This window comes from Apodemus sylvaticus, chromosome 1 (assembly GCF_947179515.1).
Source record: "Apodemus sylvaticus chromosome 1, mApoSyl1.1, whole genome shotgun sequence".
In the NCBI taxonomy this organism is placed as follows: domain Eukaryota; kingdom Metazoa; phylum Chordata; class Mammalia; order Rodentia; family Muridae; genus Apodemus; species Apodemus sylvaticus.
The window spans coordinates 140,467,474-140,489,811 of record NC_067472.1 but is presented as its reverse complement, the minus strand read 5'-3'; the positions used below and the strand labels follow the sequence as shown (position 1 = coordinate 140,489,811).

Genomic DNA, 22,338 nt, shown 5'->3' with positions numbered 1-22,338 from the left:
ATGCTAGGTGTCTTTCCTTTGGTCAGGCCCACATCTCCCCTCTAGTGGAAGTCGGGCCTGGCAAACAGTGCCATACCCAGCCTGATAGGCTCTGAGTGGGCCCAGGACTGGTGTTACCAGAATTACCTGCTAGAAATTGAGATTCCTGGCCCACTCTGGACCTCTGTACCAGAAGCTCTAGTGGTAGAGTATACTGAAAACAAGCCGTGTACAGACGAGACATTGCATCTTTCTACCCTGATGTGAGATCCCAGGTAAATACTGGGTGTTTTCTCCTCTCCCTTATATTCAGGGACTGAAATGAAGGCTTCTTGCAGGGAGAGGCAAATGTTCAGGAGGGAGCAGCCAGCCAGGCTGTCTCCCATCCCATCATGCACTGCTGATTGGGCATGGGTAGGATTTATTCCCGGGGATAATGGCAGTCTTTGCTGCTAGTATGTAAGCTGTTCCGGTTGAGTAGCAGAGCATGTCTGTTCTCCTGTAGGCTGATTTCAAGCACATTGTACATACCTGGCTCTTAGAGAAATAACCAGAGGCATTTCCAGGGAATGAATCAAGGAACATCCTTTGGTGGGAAAAGCTCTGTGTGTTGGTAATGGAGGTCATAAAATTAATTAGTGTCCTATCGATTTCAAAACATTGTCCTTGGCTGTCCTTTTGCCAGTGGTCACAGCAACTGTTTCTTCTGCCTCAGTAGGCAAATCCCTTACTGGTATGGAGCCACACTCACTGCAGATAGATGATGTGTCGCTGGAGGGGGCCGTGGGCTCAGTGGGGTGCTAATGCGGATTTCTGTGCTTCTAGGAACTACTCCTTCTATGTCCTGGACAACCAGAACTTGCAGCAGCTGTGGGACTGGAACCACCGGAACCTGACCATCAGGTCAGGGAAAATGTACTTCGCTTTCAATCCCAAGCTGTGTGTCTCTGAAATTTACCGCATGGAGGAAGTGACCGGAACCAAGGGACGCCAGAGCAAAGGGGACATAAACACAAGGAACAACGGAGAGCGAGCTTCCTGTGAGTGACAGCATTCAAACCCCTGTGGCTGCCACAGTCAGGATAACAGTCTTTGGCATTCATGGGCGGGCTCTTTGCTTCACCATGGACTGTCAAACCACTGCAGCCAGTACCTGGCCTGTGCATGTCTTCACAGTTAGTGGGTGGGTCCCTGATACTTGCACATTGATAGATTTTCCTATGGATCTGATTGAGTATATTAAACATTCAAGTGAAATGTTTGGACTCCTGAGGAAAAACCAGAATGCTGCCTACAAAACCTAGACGGAGCTTAACATGGGCAGCTAGCCTCAGGCAGGATGGAAGTCGTAGTAGACAGACGTCAGAGTGGGTCTCTGTCACTCATGGATGTGCCTCTGTGCCCCAGGTGAAAGTGATGTTCTCCGTTTCACCTCTACCACGACCTGGAAGAACCGCATCATCATAACCTGGCACCGGTACCGGCCACCAGACTACCGGGATCTCATCAGCTTCACAGTTTACTACAAGGAGGCGTGAGTTTGGGCCTGTTGCTCTGGCCTCAAGCTTGAGGGTGGAGATGGCCAGGTTATCGTATGACTTGGCTGAATAGAGGGTCTTTGGGGTTCATGTGAAGAATCAGGCCAGGTGACCCCCTAATCCTCATGTGACCTCTCTAGTTGTCACATTAAACTGTCCCAACCTGAGACAGCTAGTCAGGAGAGTATCCGCTTCAGGCCTTTCAATGTTTCAATGTTTTCTCGTCACTATATGCATGCACGGCCTTGCCAAGACTTTGCTCTGGGCCACGAGCCCTCTAGCATAAGAGGGACTGACCTAGGTGTCACCAGTTCCCAGGGTCTTTGATAGGATCATCCTGCCTACCCCACATCGCAGCTCTGAGCTGTCTCATTTTCCTGCTCAGCCTCCTGGGGCCAGGTGGTTTTCCCAGGCTATGTGCTCATCCGTTTTCCCAGGAGCTCATCTTTCCAGAAGCAAAGGTGCTGGTGGCAGTGCCTGGTACCTTCGCTGCTGCTGAACCTAGGGCCCTGGGAACTGTTATAGCCCATGGGAAACAGAAAGCTCGAAATCTCTCAGTGTTTGTATAAGTGGGAGTCACCCATCTCCCGTTGTGATCGAACACAAGTCATGTCAATATAATTTCAGAAGCCAGTGGCTAGAGCCCTTTCACCTCATGAAGGTAACACCCTGCCCACCATGCATGCATCTGTGTAGAACCCTCTCTTTCCTTGAAAGTGCTGCCAGTACACTGGCGATGCTAACTGGTGGTATCACTGATGCCACTTTCTGAGACAATCAGGAAACAAAATATTGGAATATTATGAGATATTTAAGCATCAAAAATAGCTATTATCGACTTACATTTTAGAGTTCTGGGGGCATAGGAAAGTTGGTTTTGTTCAACAGTTATCTTTTATTAGTTTATTATTTGCATTAAACAGCTCCGCTTGTTTTTTTTCCTTATTAGTTTTATTTTTTTAAATAAAAGAACAAACTCTCATTTGAGAAGAAAATCAGCATCTGCACATCTTAGGAACAGCATTCCAGCCCCTGTGAATGTGGAACTTGCTGTCTCTAAGGCTCTTGTTGAGTTCTGTGGTTCATAGCTGCTGAGCTCCCGAGTCCAGATGCTTGATTTTATTCTTGTATAGAAATCTAATTGACGATGAGTTTTATTTGGAATTCCCATTATAGAAAGTGTGACATGCTCAGCCCCTGGGGAAGGTTCTCGGGAGCTTTGATGCCAGGGCCCTTCAGCATTCTCTGGCCTGTGTCGATTGTCTTTCAGACCCTTTAAAAACGTTACGGAATATGACGGGCAGGATGCCTGTGGCTCCAACAGCTGGAACATGGTGGATGTGGACCTACCTCCAAACAAGGAGGGGGAGCCTGGCATTTTACTGCATGGGCTGAAACCCTGGACCCAGTACGCTGTCTATGTCAAGGCTGTGACCCTCACCATGGTGGAGAACGACCACATCCGTGGGGCCAAAAGTGAAATCTTGTACATTCGCACCAATGCTTCAGGTATCCGCGTACCGGATGAGCAGTTCCCCCACGTGCCCCTGTACCGTTCCCTGACTTTTTATAAGCTTGCTTTATTTACAAAGGCACAGTATGGCTGTAGGCCTACCAATGAGATGCCTGTTGTTGCTGCTTAATACTCTGCTATATTCTCACTGCCGACACCTCAAATTCTCCTGAACCATTTTCTGGCCTTGGTACCCTCTTCATCGTCAATCTCTCTGTTCTACACCATTGAGCTGGGGTCCCCCAGGGCAGTAAGATGGTTTCTCTGAATGCCCCGGTGGCTGGTCTCATCTGTCAGTGCAGACGTCGAGGGACCGAGACAACGCTAACCCGTGCACCGCCCGCCTCTAGTGGTTTGCTGGCTTTCCACCTTGGCTCTGTAGCCACCAGCATTCTCAGCAGACCAATGAAGGCTAGCACTGGCAGGCTTAGAGTGCCATGATCCCCGGTTACTGATGAACCCTTCTCACCTTCCCTCCATGTGCTTACGTACCTGTTCCCCAGCTCCAGAGCGTGGGAAAAGCAAACGTGTGTGAATTTGTATGCAAAGACGAGAGGTAGAAAGATACGCTTCACTGTAAAGATAATGACTGACCTCTTACAACAAAAACCCCATAGACTGAGTGACTTACAAAGCAAAGCAGCATACTTCTCACCATTCCAAGAGCGAAGCGTGGGCATGTTGTGACTGGGGGGAGCCGACTTCTTGGCCCATATGGATCTGTTTGATGTGCCCTCGGGTGTCTAAAAGAGCACACACTGGGGCTCCAACCTTCTCAGCGTTAGAATGCTAATTCTATTTATTAAAACTACCTCCTCATGACCTGTCCACTTTGAAGAGCCCCAACACTTGAAGGGCTAGGGTTTCCACATAGTGATTTGTGGGGTGAGGAGCGCACACAGTCTACAGCACCAGTAAACATTCCCCGATCCTGCTTTGGTGTGTAGGGTGCGTTAAAGTCTCACAGACGCGTACATAAGTGGCAGAGTGAGAAGATCTTAACAATAACTTAGAGTCATCCATCCCCACTCTGACCACCACACCACTTAAGTGATCCCATAAACAGTCAGAGCCGTCTCGCTGACCCTGAAGTGCTCATAGAAATGAATTTTCCACACAGGCCTGTAGTCCTGGGAGTGGGTTGTTTTAGTGGAATTTCAAGCGCAACTGAATATATTTCTCATCTTAAATTTTGGGAGTAACAACTCCCAATGAATCATTGCAGCAGATTTAAGAGGGAAAAAACCAGGAATTTCTTCTTATCATTATAGCAAATTCTTAAGAAATCTGGCTCTCCTCCCTAAATATTAAAAACTGCAATTGACCCCTGACCTCAAAAGCATTTGGGACTGATAATGAGATACTTAGTCCATCCTCTACCTCTGCTTCATCTGGGAAACTTGTCATTGAATATCTAGTAAGAAACTGTTTTGGAAATACTTACGTTTGAAAATGCTCACGTGACCAGGCATCAAGGGCTTGTCTTCTCTGCAAGAGCTAGCATCAGTCTTGGTCTCCCATGGTGTTGTCCGTCAGTGGTTCTCAGAGCCTTGAGCACCACATACATCCTGACAGCCCTCTGTTAGTTTACGCCCTGTTGATGTGGTATATGGCCTGGCAAGGAAAGGAGTTGACTTCCACATGTGGATCACAGTCCTCGTTAAGGAAGCCAGGGTGGACTCTCCAGCACAGACAGGAACTACGGAGAAGCCCTGGCTTGTCCCCATGGCTTGCTCAGCCTGCTTTCTTACAGTACCCAGGACCACCAGCCCAGAGATATCCTCACCACAAAGAGTTGGGCTTTCCCCCCACCAATCATTAGTTACGAGGATGCCCTACAGCCGGATCATCCTGAGCCATCTTGTCAACTGAGGTTTCTTTCTGTCACATAGGTTGTGCCAAGTTGACATAAGACTAACTACAAGCTTGTTTTCACCTTTCAAAAACAGCTTGGTTGGACCTTATTCTTAAGTGACATACCATGATCCTATCTCTTGCACTTCAGAAACGTGTGTGTGTGTGTGTGTGTGTGTGTGTGTGTGTCTGTGTCTGTGTGTGTGTGTGTCTGTGTTGTGGATGGGGTGTGCTTCGGCTGTGGTATATATTTTGCTGTGGGAACTCCAGTGAGGACCTGGCAGTGGTCCTAAGATGTTTTCCGTTTTACATAAGTCAGTTCTACTTTTGGGTCTGGGTATCAATAATATATAAGCCTCAGTCGTTTTGTTAATCTCATTTGCTGGTGACAGGACTTTGCATAGAATCAGAGCTTAGGCAAACTGGCTTTCCTGCATCAGCCTTGCTTACAAGATCTGTGAGTCCATGGTCCTTGTTTCACAGACCTCTCACACAGGCGCACCCCACCCCATACGCTGTCCAGCCCCGACTCCCACTCTTCATTTCAGCTCCCTGTCATCTTAATCAGAGATTGAAATTTGCAATCACAGGTGAAGTACTAAGCAGTCCAATTTGGCATTTCCTGATACACATCAGAGCGCGACTGTTGTCATAACTGAGTCAACTGTAGGTTTGTTTTTTTTAGAGCTCCCTTTAACCCCAGCGATGCCCTCGTAGCCCCTTCAGTCCCATGTCAGGAGCTGTGTGTGTTTGCACATAGATTATCTGAGAGCAAGTGCTCTGAAGAGAGGGTCGGCTTCCCAGTTAGCACTCTTTCACAAGCTCAGGTTCACCTTGGGTTCTGGTTGGTCCGTTGCTATCTTTGTGCCCAGGTCAAGCTTGCAGCTTCCTGTTGGTTTGCGTCGAGCCCCTGATAGCCTCGACCTCGGGTTCCACTCCGTTTCCTGAAACGTCCTTTGTTCTTCTTCCCAGTTCCTTCCATTCCCCTAGATGTCCTCTCAGCATCAAACTCTTCCTCTCAGCTGATTGTGAAGTGGAATCCCCCAACTCTGCCCAACGGTAACTTGAGTTATTACATCGTGAGGTGGCAGCGGCAGCCCCAGGATGGCTACCTGTACCGGCACAACTACTGCTCCAAAGGTGAGCTGGGACCAGGCAGGCAGTGCCGCTGGCCTTGTCTATTGTCTGAGAGTACCTGAGCCCCGGGGGTACACCTGTCACGTGGGGGAGGGACTTGTTTCTCTGCAGTGCACACCAGCTCCCCACCCCCACTAACAACAGTCACAGGCACATGGTGCATGGCTTCCCTTCCCACTGTGTTCTTCTCCAAGCAGACAAAATACCCATCAGAAAGTACGCCGACGGTACTATCGATGTAGAGGAAGTGACAGAAAATCCCAAGACAGAGGTGTGTGGCGGTGATAAAGGGCCATGCTGCGCTTGTCCGAAAACTGAAGCTGAGAAGCAGGCTGAGAAGGAGGAGGCCGAGTACCGTAAAGTCTTCGAGAATTTCCTTCACAATTCCATCTTTGTGCCCAGGTGAGTGCGCTCCCTGAAAATGCTACGTTTTGTGCTCTCCAGCAAGCCCCGGTCCTTCACTCCCCACTGCATGGTGGGGGTACCACACAGAACCCACCTAGATATAGCAACAATAGATGATGTCAGTATGGCCGGCAGAGCTCCTACAGAAGGCCAGCCCTGCAGGAAGGGACCGGGGGCTCATGCTATGGGGGCAGGGTTGCGTGGGCTTGAAAACTGCAGAGCCTTAGCCACATCGTCTGCCTCAGAGAGCAGATGGGGTCCTTCTCACCTGGCAGTGGAGCCCCTGCAAAGTTCACCTGACTGTCCTGCCGGAAACCAGTAAAAGGAAAAGCTGAGGTTTGAGCCAGTCTGCCTGCCCTCCCTTCTTCTGTCCACTGACACTCAACCCAGCGGAGGAGTGAAGCACGTAGGGGCTGGAAGCAGTCTGCTTCAAAGGGGGTCCAGCTCCGGAGCATAACCATGCATACGCTCCATGTGTGCATTGTGTGGAACTCTGTCTCCGGGGTTCCCTCTGCTCCTCTTCTACCATCAGTTCCTGCAAAGCGAAAGGCAAATGAAGGGGACCAGTGAGCTGGCTCAGTGGGTAAAGGCACCCTTCTAAGCCTAAACACCTGAGTTCAGTCCTCAGCACCCACGTGGTAGAAGAGAGCTGACTCCCAAGTTATCTTTTGACCTCTACCCTCATGCTGGGGGTACAGGAAGGAGTAAATGTGTTTAATTGTTGTTTTAAATAAAAGGAAGAAAAAGTTCAATAGCAGTGCTGGGGAAAAGCTAGAAAAATCTCAGTTGTATACCAGTAGATAAATAAGCAAATGATGGATTATCCATTTAGTGGAATGCTAGCTAGCTATAAAAAGGAAAGAAATTCTCATTAATGTAAAGAATAAATACTGTATGATTTTATGTAGATGAAATATACAGAATAGACACATGTGGCAAGCTAGCATTTCCTAGGAGTTAAGGATAGGTGGGAGGGCCTAGAGAGATGGCTCAGCTGTTAGGAGCACCAACTGTTCTTCTAGAAGTCCTGAGTTCAAATTCCAGCAACTCCATGGTGGCTCACAACCATCTGTAATGAGTTCTGATGCCCTCTTTTGCCATGCAGATGCACATGCAGGTAGAGTACTCATACACATAAAATAAATAAGTAAATGTAAGTAAATAAATACATTTTTGTAAAGAGTGGAGAGAGAAACAAGAGACCATTATTTTTAAATGGTAGCATTTCTATCTAAGGTGATCCAAATATTTTGGACATAGCGACAGTGATTGTACATTTTCTCCATAGTCCAGAGTAACTAGTAATGTCAGGGAAGGAGATAGAGGACATGGCCATGGGCTCTCCTCCTGAAAGGCTGCATACAACTCTGGAGGCTGGAAACTGAGGTGTCCCCCGCCAGGTTCCTAGGGTACCTCAGCTTTCTGCAGTGCTCTGGGCCTATTCTCTTCTCCTGAGGGTCCCCAAGCCTTTAGTGGCTGTTTATCTTATTGTTACTTGCTTTTAGTGCCATTCTTGGGTTATATCAACAAGTGGATTTTAAGATGACTTCCATGATATTTGCTCTGAAAAGTCTATAAAGTAGAAAATACAGACCTGTTAGCTCTAAAGATATCTAGCCCTTCTTCATTGTCTGACTTTGCCTGTGAGTTTAAATAGAATGGAGGCTACTGTTTATAAAACTAGTTCCTAAACTTGGTGTTTAGTAAATGACTTTCATTGGCCACCATCTTTATTTTTGAAGTCACTTAGATTCTGTCACCAAAACGTTCTCAGATGTTAAGTCCAAGTTTTTCCAATAGTAACAGGTTACTTTATGGAGTGGGGAAAGCTGATAGTCCAGTATGCTGTTTGCTACCCCTGGGGAGTGTGACTGTTGACAAATCTGGGCCACTCCTTTCAAACCATCCCCAGTTTTCTGACAACTATGTTGCCTCCCTTCATTGTCCTGACTCTGTGTCCACAGTAACTGTTGCATAATTTTCGAGAGTGTAGTGTTTATAAATAAGGAGACCAGTGAGTCTGCCTGGTGCTATTACCCAGTTGGTTGGGGGTGGGTCAAGGCAGGGAGTGGACCAGTATCATTTTTCAATAAATCAAACAGAAGCAACTTCTCACATGAAGGCACAAGTTTGTGTTGCACTGGTTTGAAAGGGTGGCAGGAAATTTGTTAGTAAGGTTTTGAATGTCTCTCTAGCCAAAAGAAAAAGTGGTTTCCTGTATCTTTCTTTCCAGGGAGATAGGTGGTTTGTTGATTGGTCAGTTTTTGTGGTTTGCCGGGTGTAAGCATGACAGGTAGATGAGTACCCTCATTTCCTTTCTCTTTCCCCAGCTTTATAGAAACAAATACCCATTCCTAACTTTCGAGATGGGCCCTGACGTGGACAGGTTATGTATTTTTATTGGGGCCTGGCATGTCGGCAACTAACAGAACTGTGGTTTGGGTAGCAGAGGCCTCTGCTGAAGACTGGGCGGCATGCAACCCTTTCCCCTGACTCTCTACCTCACGCTTGCAGATGTGGGCATAGGGAACATGCAGAGGCCTCGGGCATGGCTTCCAAGGCGCCTCCGTCTCTGGAACCTCTGCTCTCTCTGCTGAGCTCCTTACTCCGGGCTCCCTTTTGTCTTATGCTTGCCATGTTCTTACCAGATGGACTGCGTCCCACCTCTCCCTCTCATCCCTTGCCCAGTCACAAGCAATGCCAGCAACAGCCTCAGTACCCAGCTTGCCCGCGGTTCACCTGCAGACAACCTGAGGGTTGCTTCCATCCCATAGGGCTGCTTATCTGATGCTATAATTTTTTTCAGTTTTTATGAATGTTAGAAGTCTAGTTTTAAGGTTTCTAGAGAGAGAGAGCCCCAGCCACTGTTACTGTTGTTCTTCTTTAGCTCCTCAAACAAACACAAGTCAATGGCAGAGGCTCTACACCCCTCACAGGCAGGCTCTTGGGTGGCCACAGGTATCACTGCCAAGGAGGATGCAAAGCCAGGTTTGATGTGTACTAGGGACTGGGGGCAACCATCAATAGGAGACCCTGTTCCTCAGGAAAAGCGCTGGGATTCAGGTACTTTCTGTCTGTTGAAACTAGAACATCTTCATTTCAGAGAAGATCAAAGAAGCCACTACTGTTGGACTTTGGGTCCCTTCTGCCTGGTGTGTCTTAGGCATAAGCTACCTCACCTTTCCCAGCCAGTCTATGAGTCTGGTTAGTTTGTCCTCTTTAATGTTTAGTCATCAGGCCTGACCAAGTAGCACTGCCAGGTACACCAGAGCAAAGCCTGGCATAGAACCACTACCACTGGGGTGTGTGTGTGTGTGTGTGTGTGTGTGTGTGTTTCTCTGAGGGTGCCACAGAAAGTACAAGATGGATCACGAGGTTATTTGTTGGTTCTTATCCAAAGAGTCCGAATACTTACTTTTAGTTCAAGGTTAGGATTTTCCTTTTCTGTTACCTATTTTACCCTGACCATGGGAAAAGACAAATTAAAGACCTTAGCAGCTGACCTTCTTTCTCTTCCCCACAGGCCGGAACGGAGGCGGAGAGACGTCATGCAAGTGGCCAACACCACCATGTCCAGCCGAGGCAGGAACACCACAGCAGCCGACACCTACAACATCACAGACCCGGAAGAGTTCGAGACGGAATACCCTTTCTTTGAGAGCAGAGTGGATAACAAGGAGAGGACTGTCATCTCCAACCTCCGGCCTTTCACCCTGTACCGCATCGATATCCACAGCTGCAACCACGAGGCGGAGAAACTGGGCTGCAGCGCCTCCAACTTCGTCTTTGCGAGAACCATGCCGGCAGGTATGGCAGGTAGCCCCGACACCAACAGAGAGCCCAGGGGGAAAGGCTGACGGTCCTTAGATTCAGGCCAACGGCTGTGTGGTCGCTGATACATCGTTCCTTGGGCTGTTCCATCAGGTGCCCAAGGAACAGAGAAAGTGTTCCCAGTGCCAGCTCCCATCCCAGACCTGCCATAGAAAGTTGTTATAAACCCTGTCAGGACTCTCACACTGTGGATGCACACGCCCCTGTGCCCTTTTATGCACAGCTGAATGAGTTAGCTTTCCATCGCTGTCACAAAATACCCGAGGCAGTTATCTTACCAGGAGGAAAAGTTTATTTTGGTCTCGGTGTTTCCGGGGGTTTTAGGCCACAGGCACTTGCCTCACAGCTTTTAGGTGAAGTAGCACATCATACCAGCAGTAAATGGTAAGGGAAACCTATTCCCATCATGGCAGCCATGAGCAAAAAGAGGGGAAGCTGCTTCAGTGGCATCTTCCCAGTGACCTGACTTCTTTCAGGGAAGCCCAGTCTCCTAAGGGTCTGCCTTCCTTCAGTGCCAGCGGCTAGAGGCCGAGAAACCAGAGGTCTTCTTAGCACACCACAGACCTGCGAGGGCTTCTCCTGGGCCCAAATAAAGCAGCTGCCTTAATGTAGGAAGCATTGTCCTCATGGTAAACTGGAGCAGCCTGTGGGCCGCCTCCTACAGTCAGATGCTGCCTGTCACCCAGGCAGCCGTTCATTCGCCTGTGTGTGAAGCTGGGTGAACTGCCACTTCTCATTTGTGGACAGAGGTGTCAATCAGTGAGAAGAAAGCATGATGGGAACTGGGGCAGTCAGACCTTCTGAGGTGGACTCTGGCACTCACATGCAGCCCTCAGCCTCCTGTGCCTCAGTTTCCCAGTCCTAGAAGAGACGGAGAACAGCTTATCTCCCCAGGGCCTTTCTCAGCTGTCACTCAACAGCTTTGATTCACTACCTCTGCTTCAGAAGTGAGGCCGGCAGCAGCTGGAAGAGATGGTGGCTGGCGGGAACAGCTGCTTCAGAGGCTAGCCTTGTAACTGGCCCGTCCTCCCATGTGGGAGCTGTGCTTGCTGTGAGGGTGGAGGCTACAGAGTATATCGTAGTGTCACAGCTGGAGGCTCAGCTCACCAAAGCTCACTGCCCTGCTTCAGGGCCGCTCTGTTTGAAGGGTTCTTTTTTAATTTTTTTAGGTAGGAAAGTGGACCTGGAGAATGTTGCATAGGTTTTTCAGGAGTGTTCACTTGTACTTGGCCACGGGTTTTTCCAGTCAGAAGGAAGGGAGGTGCTGTGGCAGCTTGAGATGCCAGGTCCCCAGGCACGTCCAGTCCCTGTCCAGAGCCCTGTATATACAAGGATTGGGGGAAGAGTCGTTCTCATGTTAGCATACCATTTGTCATCCTTTCTGGGGACCTAAACCCAATTTGACTGCTTGTTTACATTAATTATACAGAAGGAGCAGATGACATTCCTGGCCCAGTGACCTGGGAGCCAAGACCTGAAAACTCCATCTTTTTAAAGTGGCCAGAACCCGAGAACCCCAACGGATTGATTCTAATGTATGAAATAAAATATGGATCGCAAGTGGAGGTGAGTGGGGAACGGTGGCTGGCAGCTGCGTGTGTGTCAGCGCTGAGAGCACACACTGCCGCGTGCCGGTTGTCTGCTGGCTGCTAAGCAGACAGGAGAGCGGTGGGCAGTCAGGGGGATAAGGGTCTTCTTAGCACCGCCATCTCTGTTGAGTAGTGACTTGGGTGCACAGAGCTGGCTGGGCTTCACCTACAAACAATTAAACTGTAGATAGGCCTTGTGTTGCAGACTAGATGTCTTGATGACATTTCATTCCTCTATAGTTCTGTTGGATGACCAACATACTCGATTACAGTTTTCCATTTGCCAACCTGAAGACCACCTTTACGATATAATTGCTTCCTTTCTATTGATACCCTGGACAATTGTAAGGAGAGCTTGGGCAGCTGGAGTTAGAGCCTGATGACCTGAGCTGACAGAGGTCAGATCTCACTCAGACTTGTAGGAAATTAACACTTGCCTTACATTTCCACAGGATCAGCGGGAATGTGTGTCCAGGCAGGAGTACAGAAAGTACGGAGGGGCCAAACTTAACCGTCTAAACCCAGGGAACTACACAGCCCGGATTCAGGCCACCTCCCTCTCTGGGAATGGGTCATGGACAGATCCTGTGTTCTTCTATGTCCCAGCCAAAAGTAAGTCACCGAGGGAGATGCATCATGGTGAATTTAAAAGCCGGCTGGGCCAGAACTCAGAAGCCCTGAGTTTCTGGGGTTCTCTGGTTTTCTGTTAGAACAGAGCTGGCCAAGTTGGGGGCGTGGCTTATTAGGAAAAGTGCTTGCTTAAAGATCTAAGTTTAAGTCCTTGACAAAAACCAGGTGTACTTCTGTAACCTCAGTGTTCAGTGGATTGACCGTCAAAGTTTTGCAGATCCCTAGTTAGCCAGTATGGCTCATTGGTGAACTCTGCTTACAATGAGAAGCATGTCTAGAAAATGGAAGTATCAAGCCAGAAAGGAAGACACTGATATTTTTCCTAGTATATACACATCTGTGCTACCATCACCTCCCCCCAACATACACACAGGCACACGTGTACACACGCACACATACAGAGCTTAGAAGCCTTCCCAAAGTGTCGCACTAAGGAACAGTGTGTTATCTGAGATCTCAGCCAGGGAAGATGCTGAACCTTGGATCCACATCTCGTGACAAACTAGAAGAGGATCATACAACCCAGAAGATACCTTTGCTTTCATGGCTTGTGTGGAAGCATTTTGCAAAGCATTGTGTTGAATAGTTCGTCTCCTGTGTGGTCAATGAGGCTGATCCAACATCAGCATCTTCCCAGGGATCATCTGGTATCACTGCTCCAGGGCAGGAATCTGCAGGACAGCATCCCAGTCAGAGTCTTTCTTCTTCCCTCATCTGTCCAGTGATAAAAAGCAGATGTGCTTTTCATCATCCACCAGTATGCATTGGAAGATACTGTATATACTATTTTGCACAGACACTAGAGGATAATGTTTCACGGAAACCACTGAGTGAGATGTTAAGATTCCTAGCTGTTCCGTATGATTTCAGATTTAAAAGTAAATGTTGTGAAATGTTTAAATGCAAGGGCTGCATGCTTGTTTGATCACAGGAAAAAATTTAGTCTTTTTGGTGAAATAATACATAGTGAATTTTTACGTGTCTTACGAGAAACCAAATTTTTTAGATTATTTCATGTTCATGTAATATACAAAGAAATATTATAATATGATTAAATATTAATTCCTTTTGCACACACACACACACCCAAATCTCAGCTCAGCTTTGAGGCTAGAATCTAGGGTATAAGGGACTGTTGTTTCCTGATGTCTTATGTTCCTAGTTGTCTCTTCTGGAGTCTTGATTTAGACAAGGTCTCAACAGATCCAGAAATCCCAATCCAAAAGAAAGGAAGCTAGTTGTGCTGAAATCTATACTCTCTCGTTTGTTGGCCCACTAGTCACAATAGCTACACAGTGGAAGTATTCTCTAGCAGATGCCTGGGTAAAAAATGTGGTCCGTGTACATAATGGAATATTGTTAGCAGAAGATGCAGAAGGGAAACACCACATGACCTCGCATATATATGAAATCTAAAAGAGGGAACTCAGAGAGAGTCCTGCAGGTTACCAGGGCAATATAACGTAGTGGGTGTTGCTCAAAAGGTATACAGTTTTAGGTATATAGAAGGAAAAAGTTCAAGAGATGAATTATATAACACACTAGCTATAGTTAATAAAGCATTCTTGAATATTGCGTAGAAAGTGTTATCACCACAGAAATGATAACAGTGTGAGTTAATGCTGATGCTGGTTGAGCTAATGTACACATGCTTTACGATAAGTTGTACATGATAAATATATGTATATGTATAACTTTATGTCAGTTCATACTATGATAGCCAGCCCACTTAGTCAGATCCAGGTATCAAAGATATGTGTGATATTCGAAAATCCTCATAGTGACTGCAAAAGGACTGAAGTAAATAGAAGTCTGAACAGAAAGCTAGGATTCTAGTATGTGCTGCTGCTGTGCCTAGTTAGAAAGAATGAGACAGACAGTTCTGTCAGATAGAATCTGAACCTTCTCATTTTTTTTGCTGGTAGCTAGTCTCATCGGGTAGCTTATGTGTAAACTCTCCGTTGTGATGTTAAAGTAGCCCTTTGTTGTGACAAAACCCAGAGATAATTAGAGGGGTGGTTCCACAGTTTCAGGGGTTGTAGCGCCATGTCCATTGGTTCTATTACTTTCTGACTGTGCTGTGGAAAAAAATACACCAGAGTCAGGAAGCACACGATGGCACAAAGCTGGTTACCTCCAAAAGACGGGAAGGGGTCTTGGCTGGGTTCCACAGTTCTCTCACAGTTCCAGCAACCTGACTTCCTCCCTCTAGAACCCAGCTCCTAAGGTTGCCACTACTTTCCAGTAACGTCACAGGATGGCAATGAAGCCCTGAGCGTCTCTGCCTTGGGGTACATTTACGCTTTAACGGTAGCATTCCCTGCTACCAAGCCAATGCTGCTGTTTCTACAACTCTCTCCAAGCTCCTTCCCCACCTTTCTACTTATTTCCAGGGTACGCTGGAGTCCTGGAAATTGGGTAGTGTTCTCTGAAGTACAGTCTTGGCTTCTGAAGCGGAGGGAGCCTGGCTTTTCTTAGGAGAGAGCATGTTTGTAGCTAAGGCTGGGATGCCACTGGGGAATCTTAAGAGGCCCTCTGATGGGGTTTCTCCAGTGGAAGTTGGCACATCCCACAGGGGGATTGAAGCTTGTGATAGCTCTCCTTGCTTCTGGGAGATTTTCCCAGTGTCCTACGAGACAGTTTAGCATGGTTTTCTTATGCCTAATCAGGGAGGTACATGGAAAGCTAGGCACCACCTGCTCTTTTTAAGGAAGTGGTAGTGCTTGGATTCTATTAAACTCCTCTTCAGACTTCTCCTTTCCCGATTAAATATCCTCAGGTCTTTCTTGCATAGACAGTTTTCTGGCATTTTTGTCCTTCTGGATGTGTTCCAGTTCCTCTGTGTCCCTGTTGAAATGTGAAACTCAAAAAGAACACGGCACAACCTGACCTGTAGAATCAGGAACACAAAACCAAGAGCTCTCCTGGGGGAAAGGAAAGCTCTGAGCTTCTCTCCAGCAGGGATACGTGTGAGTACTTGTAGGAACTGGAAGGGCTGAGCCCCATCCGTTTTGAAAATATACTTGATTCAGAAATAAATTTAATTTAAAAAACAAATTTGGCTTTTGTAGTATCTCAAGAATAAGGATAGAGCTTAGAGATAGAACCATTGGTGAGTGACTCGGTCCAGGAACATGCCTCCACTGAGTCCCCAGCTCCTCTCTAAGGAGACATCTCTGTATTAGTGATGTGTGCTCTGTATGCACGCATGCAGAGCTTAGAGGACAACTTCGAAGCGTTGATTCTCGGGTTCCAGGGATTGAACTCTGGTTGCCAGGGCAACACAGCAAATCCTTTACCCACAACGCCATCCCATCGTGTAGTCATGTTTATGTGGCTGTCCAGTAGTTACTATATAGACGTATAAACCTGAGGTCCAAAGTGCTCTCATGGAGATGCCTCGATCCATTTCAATCCCTGATCCGCATTCCATCGGGCACTCAGATGTGGGCTCCCAGCCCTTCTCTTCTTCTTCTCCAGTCACTCCTTTTTATTCGTTTGTTTGCTCATTTCAACCAGAGTCTTACCAATTCCTTCTGCTACACAGCTGGAATCCAGCCTCCCAGTTCTTGGGTTGGGACTGTTCAGAGCCAGGGCTGCAGGAAAGTTCTTGACTTTGGAACTTAACTTGTCCATTACCAGTGCAATCCTGGTGATCTTGCTTATGATCTATGTCCTGGTGATCTATGTCTATACCATCTGGCCCCTCCCTCTCCCAACTTCTTCCATGTCCCCCTCTCTCAGATTCATGACTACTTTAATTATTGTTGCTAAGCAACCTGCACATTACACATCTATGCACACACACATGTACACACACACACACACACACACACACACACACACATGTTCAGCCAAGCTTATTTAGTGTTGTTACTTGTATATGTCTGTCTTTAGGGATGATCACTTGGGATTGACTAACCTATCAGCAAGCTTATGCCTGATAAAGACTGATTCTCCTTCTCTCAGCAGCCATTAATCACTGGTGGCTTTTCATCTAGGGGTTGGGCTTCAGAGATTACCCTCCCTTCAGTAGGCATGTAAACCAGTATTGTCATGATACAAGTTTAGGTGACTGTGTTGAGATTTCATGTAGGCGGGTGTCTTATGTAAAAGGTACCATCTCTCAGCAGACACCCTGGGCCTCTGGCTCTTAGAATCTTACCACATGCACTTTTTTGCAGTGTTCCATGATCATTTGTTGTGGGGGTTGTGGTGTGGTATATATGCTGGGATTGGGTGCCCTACCGTTAGCCGTTGCCTGCATTTTGACCAGTTGTGGTTTTCTCTAATCCTTTCCATGTGCTGCAGAAAGAAAGAAGCTTCTCTGGTGAGGCCTGAGAGCTGCAGTCCATCTGTGGGCAGAAGCTCAAGTACTCAAAATGCAGTTAGAAAGTAGACTGCTTTAAGAAAGCGCTAGTAGCAGGTTCTTCTCCAGTGTCTATGACCACATCAGTTACAGACAGCCAGATAGGTCTACAGAGTCGGGCAAGAATTTCCTCCTAATGCTCAGGCCTTAAGTCCAATTAGACAGCTGTTGGTTGCCCCAACATATAAGTGCCACTGTTACATACTCAAGAACATCTTGACATTCTGGGCACGGGTGTGGTTCTTAGGCTTTCCTGAGGAGCCACTAACTCCTTTGGATCTGAAGATGGAGTGGAAACCAAACCCATTCATCAGCTGGCTTTTCATTCAGTATTCTCTGCAAGACATTCCTCTGCATGGGAAGCTGTTTCCCTGAGGGAAAGCACCCCTTGCTCCCCCATCTCCTCTTTCCCTTATGCCCAGTGTACAACCATGTTACTCTACCTGTCCGCATCCTCAGTTCTTGAATCTGGCAGAATTCTCAGGATTTTCAGAGACATAGACCTGAACCCCTGGATGCCATCACGTGGTACCCACCACCCAGGTACTGGTAGCAAGTTCAGACTTGAATCGGTTCTACATATTTGTAGAAAACTGAGAGCAACGTTGGCAAAGAGTGTCATCGTGTGCTTGGGCGGCAGGGGTGGTGAGCAAGCTGTCTGTGGAACTTTCTTAAAGATAAGAATAGCATGGGCAACGAGTATGTGTATGAGAGTCTGCTCATTTTACTTCAGCTAAACTTCCACAAAACTACGCACAAAAAGTGCTTGCCTTGAGAATAACGTGCTATATTCAGAATATGCAGCACTTCAAAGGAGTGTATACTCCAGTCTGTGTTTATTTACCTCTTTCTCCAAACAATTCAGTTTGTTTGCTGGTCTAGTCCTAACACTAGAAGACGCCTTGAAGATGCCTACTGTGTGATGGGGGAGTAAAGGCTTTTTCAGAAACGGTTTTATGATACTTCCAACCATGGGCAAAAAATGAGAAGAAGCCAGTTACTTACCTCATGAGTGAGGTCTTCCTGTTTCTTCCTTGTCTCTGCAGCGACCTATGAGAACTTCATGCATCTGATCATTGCTCTGCCGGTTGCCATCCTGCTGATCGTCGGGGGGCTGGTAATCATGCTGTATGTCTTCCATAGAAAGAGGTGAGTGTCTGGGCCAGGGGAAGACAGTAGTTATAGGATGTTGGCTTGATGATTTGAACACACATCATCTGTGGGGGAAAATACCATGCAGACTAGACAGCCAGAGTTCCTAGTTAGACATTCTTCAGAGGGGTGAAAAAAGGATATTTTCTAATGATTAACAACAGGAAAGGGGGTGCTTTTTTCTCTGTACCCATTATCTGTTTTCTGGCTGTTCTAGCATACAGATTGCTGCCTTGTAAGAGCTTCTCCAAGCATGCCAGTTTAGCCTCCCATGGAGTGAGCCTTGTTTTTTCCAATGAAGCAAAGAAGCAAATGTTTCTTTAAAAGCTCTAATCTGAGGCCAGGGCAAAAGTGGAAAGACTTGTCCTCAGATACCTGCTGGCCCACAAGGGCCCGAGTCAGGAATATAGACAAGGTCCTATTAGCAGAGAGCGTGGTTTGTGCCCCTTGCTCAGGATAATTCACGAGGGAAAAAAAAAACAGAAAAGAAAAAAAGTATTTACACAAATGGATGGAGATGGGGTTTGTTGACCTGAATTTTATATTTTCTTTTTGACAGAAATAACAGCAGGCTGGGCAATGGAGTTCTGTACGCTTCTGTGAACCCTGAGTATTTCAGCGCAGCTGATGGTAAGGGGCCTGGCCATATTCCCAAGGGAATATGGGAACTGTTGGGTGGAAAATGTTGCACAATTTTGAAGTACCTTTGTCCCGTGACCTGCCTTTTGTAGTATTTCCTTCTTGTCTTTTAATAAAGTCTGTAGCACTCAGTGGCTCAAACATTCTGGGACTCTCAGAAGCCCCAGTGAAAACCAGGCTCTGGAGATGCCTATGGCCGGGCTGCTAATCAGATCAGTTAGCTGCTTGAAATGTTACACCAGAGTGAAAGATGCATTGCATTCTAATGACTGTCCTGTAGTCAGAGGACTGATGTAGCCAGCCAGGCATCCCGAGCGGATGTCAACTCAGAGGTGGGGCTGCAGCTGTTCCCTGACCAGGTAAGGCTATATAGCTTTGTGTGTCTTGGAATCGCTCTGCTATTCTCTCCTGATTCGGGTCATACACCTACCGCCCATTTACGTTCCCTCTGGCAGTAACTAATGAAAGTCATTTAATTAAATGGCTCAGAAGTTCTGACTTGGAACCTGGGCTGTACCCACTGGTCTCTTTTGTCCCTAGTGCTTATGCCTGACTTCAGACCTTTTAAGGGGGCTGGGGAGGAGGGTTCCTCTCCTCGCTTAGCCCTTATAGGTTTCTCTCATACCTGTATAGGTACAGGCAGGCAAGCAGTCTCTGCACACTTGTTCAGGTCCTCACAGCTGAGCAGTGGGAAGCCAGGACAAGGGGCGTGCACCCCCAGCCTTCTCCTGAATCCTCATGTTTGGAGGAACTGTGAGGTTGCTGGCCTACACAGGGAACCTGGTTAGATGGGGGTCTGCAGTGCAGGAATCTGTTCAGGAGGAAGGTTTTTTTGCTCCAGAAGTGTAAGTAGGTGTGCCTCAGATAAGAAATAGTCAGGATTATTCAATTGATTATATCCTGCTCAGGTGGAAAAAAACAGAGAAACCCTTTGTAATTTAAAAGCCCTGTAAAATACGTATGGTTTTACTATGGTTTCTTTAATCACTTATAACTGGATTATGTTTAGAGTGAAGCCAATCAGAAACAGCCTCTTCTGAATTTGAATCAGGTGCAGAATAATGATGTTATTTCTGTTTACAAAAGATCTCACAGAGTTATTTTTTAAATAGGCATGTGTGCATATGTTTGTACCCATAAAGCATGGAAAATACACTAGAAGGGTGTGCACTGTACTCAAAAGCATAGTTACTTACAGAGAATACTTTCTCCTTTAAAAAACAAATGAAGTGGGTTTGGATATGTAGTTTAGTGATAGAGTGTTTGCCTAGTATGTGCCAGAACCTGGGATCTGTCCTCTCACCACCAAAAACAAACGAGAGCCAAGCGGTGGTGGTGCACACCTATAATCCTGGCACTTGGGAGGCAGAGGCGGGCGGATTTCTGAGTTCGAGGCCAGCCTGGTCTACAGAGTGAGTTCCAGGACAGTCAGGGCTACACAGAGAAACCCTGTCTGGAAAAACCAAAACCAAACCAAAACAAAAACAAACAAGCAAAGGAGGAAAAAAATCAAGAAACTTAATATGCATTGTTCGTGTTTTTTCTTTTTTGAAGCAGGACCTTACAGGCTAGCCTCTAACTCCTGGCCTCAGGTGATCAGCGCAACTTATCTCAGTCTTCTAACTAGCCAGAACCATGCAGCCATTGTGTCTAGTCAATAATTATAAAAGAGGGGGGAAAAAAGAGGAGCCAGAGAAATAGTCCTTTTTTTTCCTTCAAAACAAAGCGAGAAGAAACTTGTCATCACCCAGGTCAACAGGTGAGAGCACTGTCATCTCATCTGCACCTGGTTTATTTGGTCTTTTGACAAGCACTGCAGCAGCACAAGCCTTTCGCCTCAGAGAACCACAAAATGACATTGCATCTCAAAGGTGCTTTAAAAACTCCTTTCTCCCAGAGTTAATCTGCATGTCACTGTTGTCGAGAGTGCACTGAGAATCCCCTCCAGGAAAGCGCTGATAACATTGTATGCAGTCTGTGAACAGCTCTGGCTGGTGACGCTGAGGTACGCTGGCTAAAGGCAGCTGGATTGAGTTTAGAAAGAGGGTTGTGGGCATTAACTTCAGGGACCTCCCAAGGAATGGGTGTGATGGGCTTTAACTCCGTGTTCTGTGGCATGCCACAGAGGTAATTCTCATTAAAAGCTAGCCTGGGTCCTTAGAGATAACAGGTGGAGACGGCGGCCCCATCCTTACCGAGAGGAGTTATGAAGACCTTGTCTCCTATGCTCTCCTAAGCAAGCTCAGCCTCTGCACGGACGCAAGCTGTCTGAGGCCTATGGAAGACAGAATTCTAGTTGAGAAATTCCCAGATACATATGTGCCTCGAAATACAGAAACATGCGTGGGAGCCCGATGTGGTGACACAAACCTATAATCCAAGTACTGAGCACATTGTGGCAGAAAAAAATGTAAATTCAGGGCCAGCCTGGATTACATAGCAAGTTCAAGGCAAGTATGAACAAGATAGAGCAGTCCTGTCCTCAAATTGGCCAATAGGAGTAAGTGAATAGACAGGTAAGTTTGTGTCTTAGTCAGGGCTCTGCTGTGGTCAAGAGACACTGTGACCTCAGCAGCTCTTGTCATGGAAAAGGGTTGGCTCACCAGGGTCGGCTCACCAGGGCCGGATTACAGGGGAGGCAGGCTCACCGGGGCCGGCTTACAGGTTCAGAGGTTTAGTCCAGTCTTGCCCTGGCAGGAAGCGTGGTGCTGTGCAGGCAGACATGGCCCTGGAGAGTAGTTAAGAGTTTTACATCTGGATCAGGCAGCAGAAAATAGAGCAAGGCATTAGGCCTGGCTTGAGCATTTGCAACCCCAAAGCCCTCCCTCGGTGACACACTTCCTCCAGCAAGGCCACACCTCCTAATCCCTGTCAGGTAGCACTACTCCCTAAAGACCAAGCATTCAAACATGTGAGGGGGGGCACTCCTATTCAAACCACCACAGATGTATGTTCCAGACTTCAAAATATAAGTTGGTGGGGTCCCCCACCCCAGGTTTATAGTAAGCACCCTTCCTTTAAGGCAGCCCTTAGAGGTAAGGGCTTATGCTCTGGGGGTGATTGAGAATTGTGATGTCTTTCTCCTCCTGCTGCAGCTCGACATCTAAAAGCATAAAAGCAACCACAGCCCCACCGCTGTGACCTCCCCCCCCTCCCCCCCCCCCGCCTCTAAGCTTCCCTCTCGCTGTGTCTGCTGGCCATCCTGTTAGACAGGGCTGTTGGTAACTGTGTTAGGCTATGGTTCTAACGGAGCAGATCTTCTCTTTCTAGATCTTATGTATTAGTTTTAATATGATTTCAGTTCTTGCTGTGCCCACTGACTTTATGGGATGGAGCCCGTGTTTGGTTTTTCTTACTTGCCTCTCTTCTCTTATTTTCTTTCCTTCTCTTCGCCCTTCTGTCTGAGAACTATTCATTTATTTATTTTTCTCGAACCAGATCAAGCATCACCAAAAATGGAAGCGGGAGAAGGAATTCTGTTCAGGTCCATGTCAGGGAGGTTCCTGGCATTACAGGGTGCAGGCCAAAGCCCTAGGGGTCACTACTGAGTCCCCCTCAATCCCAGAGCCCACCTCACTGGAGAGACCCTGGAAGGGGAATGCTACGCCTCGCCCAGGTTAGGCAATTATTCTGCCACCGAGCTGAGGAAATTTTGGTTTGGTGTCTTGTGTTAGGTTTTAATACTTTTATTTTTTAAAATTA

At 47.1% G+C, this 22,338-nt stretch overlaps 1 protein-coding gene across 1 annotated transcript in view; it reads left to right on the top strand.

Moving 5' to 3' along the window:
- Positions 1-22,338, top strand: part of Igf1r (insulin like growth factor 1 receptor) — a 286,828-nt gene that overhangs the window by 235,701 nt on the left and 28,789 nt on the right. Inside the window, exons 6-15 of the mRNA XM_052160852.1 lie at positions 805-1,019; positions 1,387-1,513; positions 2,788-3,026; positions 5,857-6,024; positions 6,219-6,423; positions 9,950-10,233; positions 11,687-11,823; positions 12,299-12,458; positions 17,892-17,994; positions 18,557-18,627. Of these exons, the coding sequence (XP_052016812.1) occupies positions 805-1,019; positions 1,387-1,513; positions 2,788-3,026; positions 5,857-6,024; positions 6,219-6,423; positions 9,950-10,233; positions 11,687-11,823; positions 12,299-12,458; positions 17,892-17,994; positions 18,557-18,627 (1,709 nt within the window). The remainder of the gene's footprint in view (positions 1-804; positions 1,020-1,386; positions 1,514-2,787; positions 3,027-5,856; positions 6,025-6,218; positions 6,424-9,949; positions 10,234-11,686; positions 11,824-12,298; positions 12,459-17,891; positions 17,995-18,556; positions 18,628-22,338) is intronic.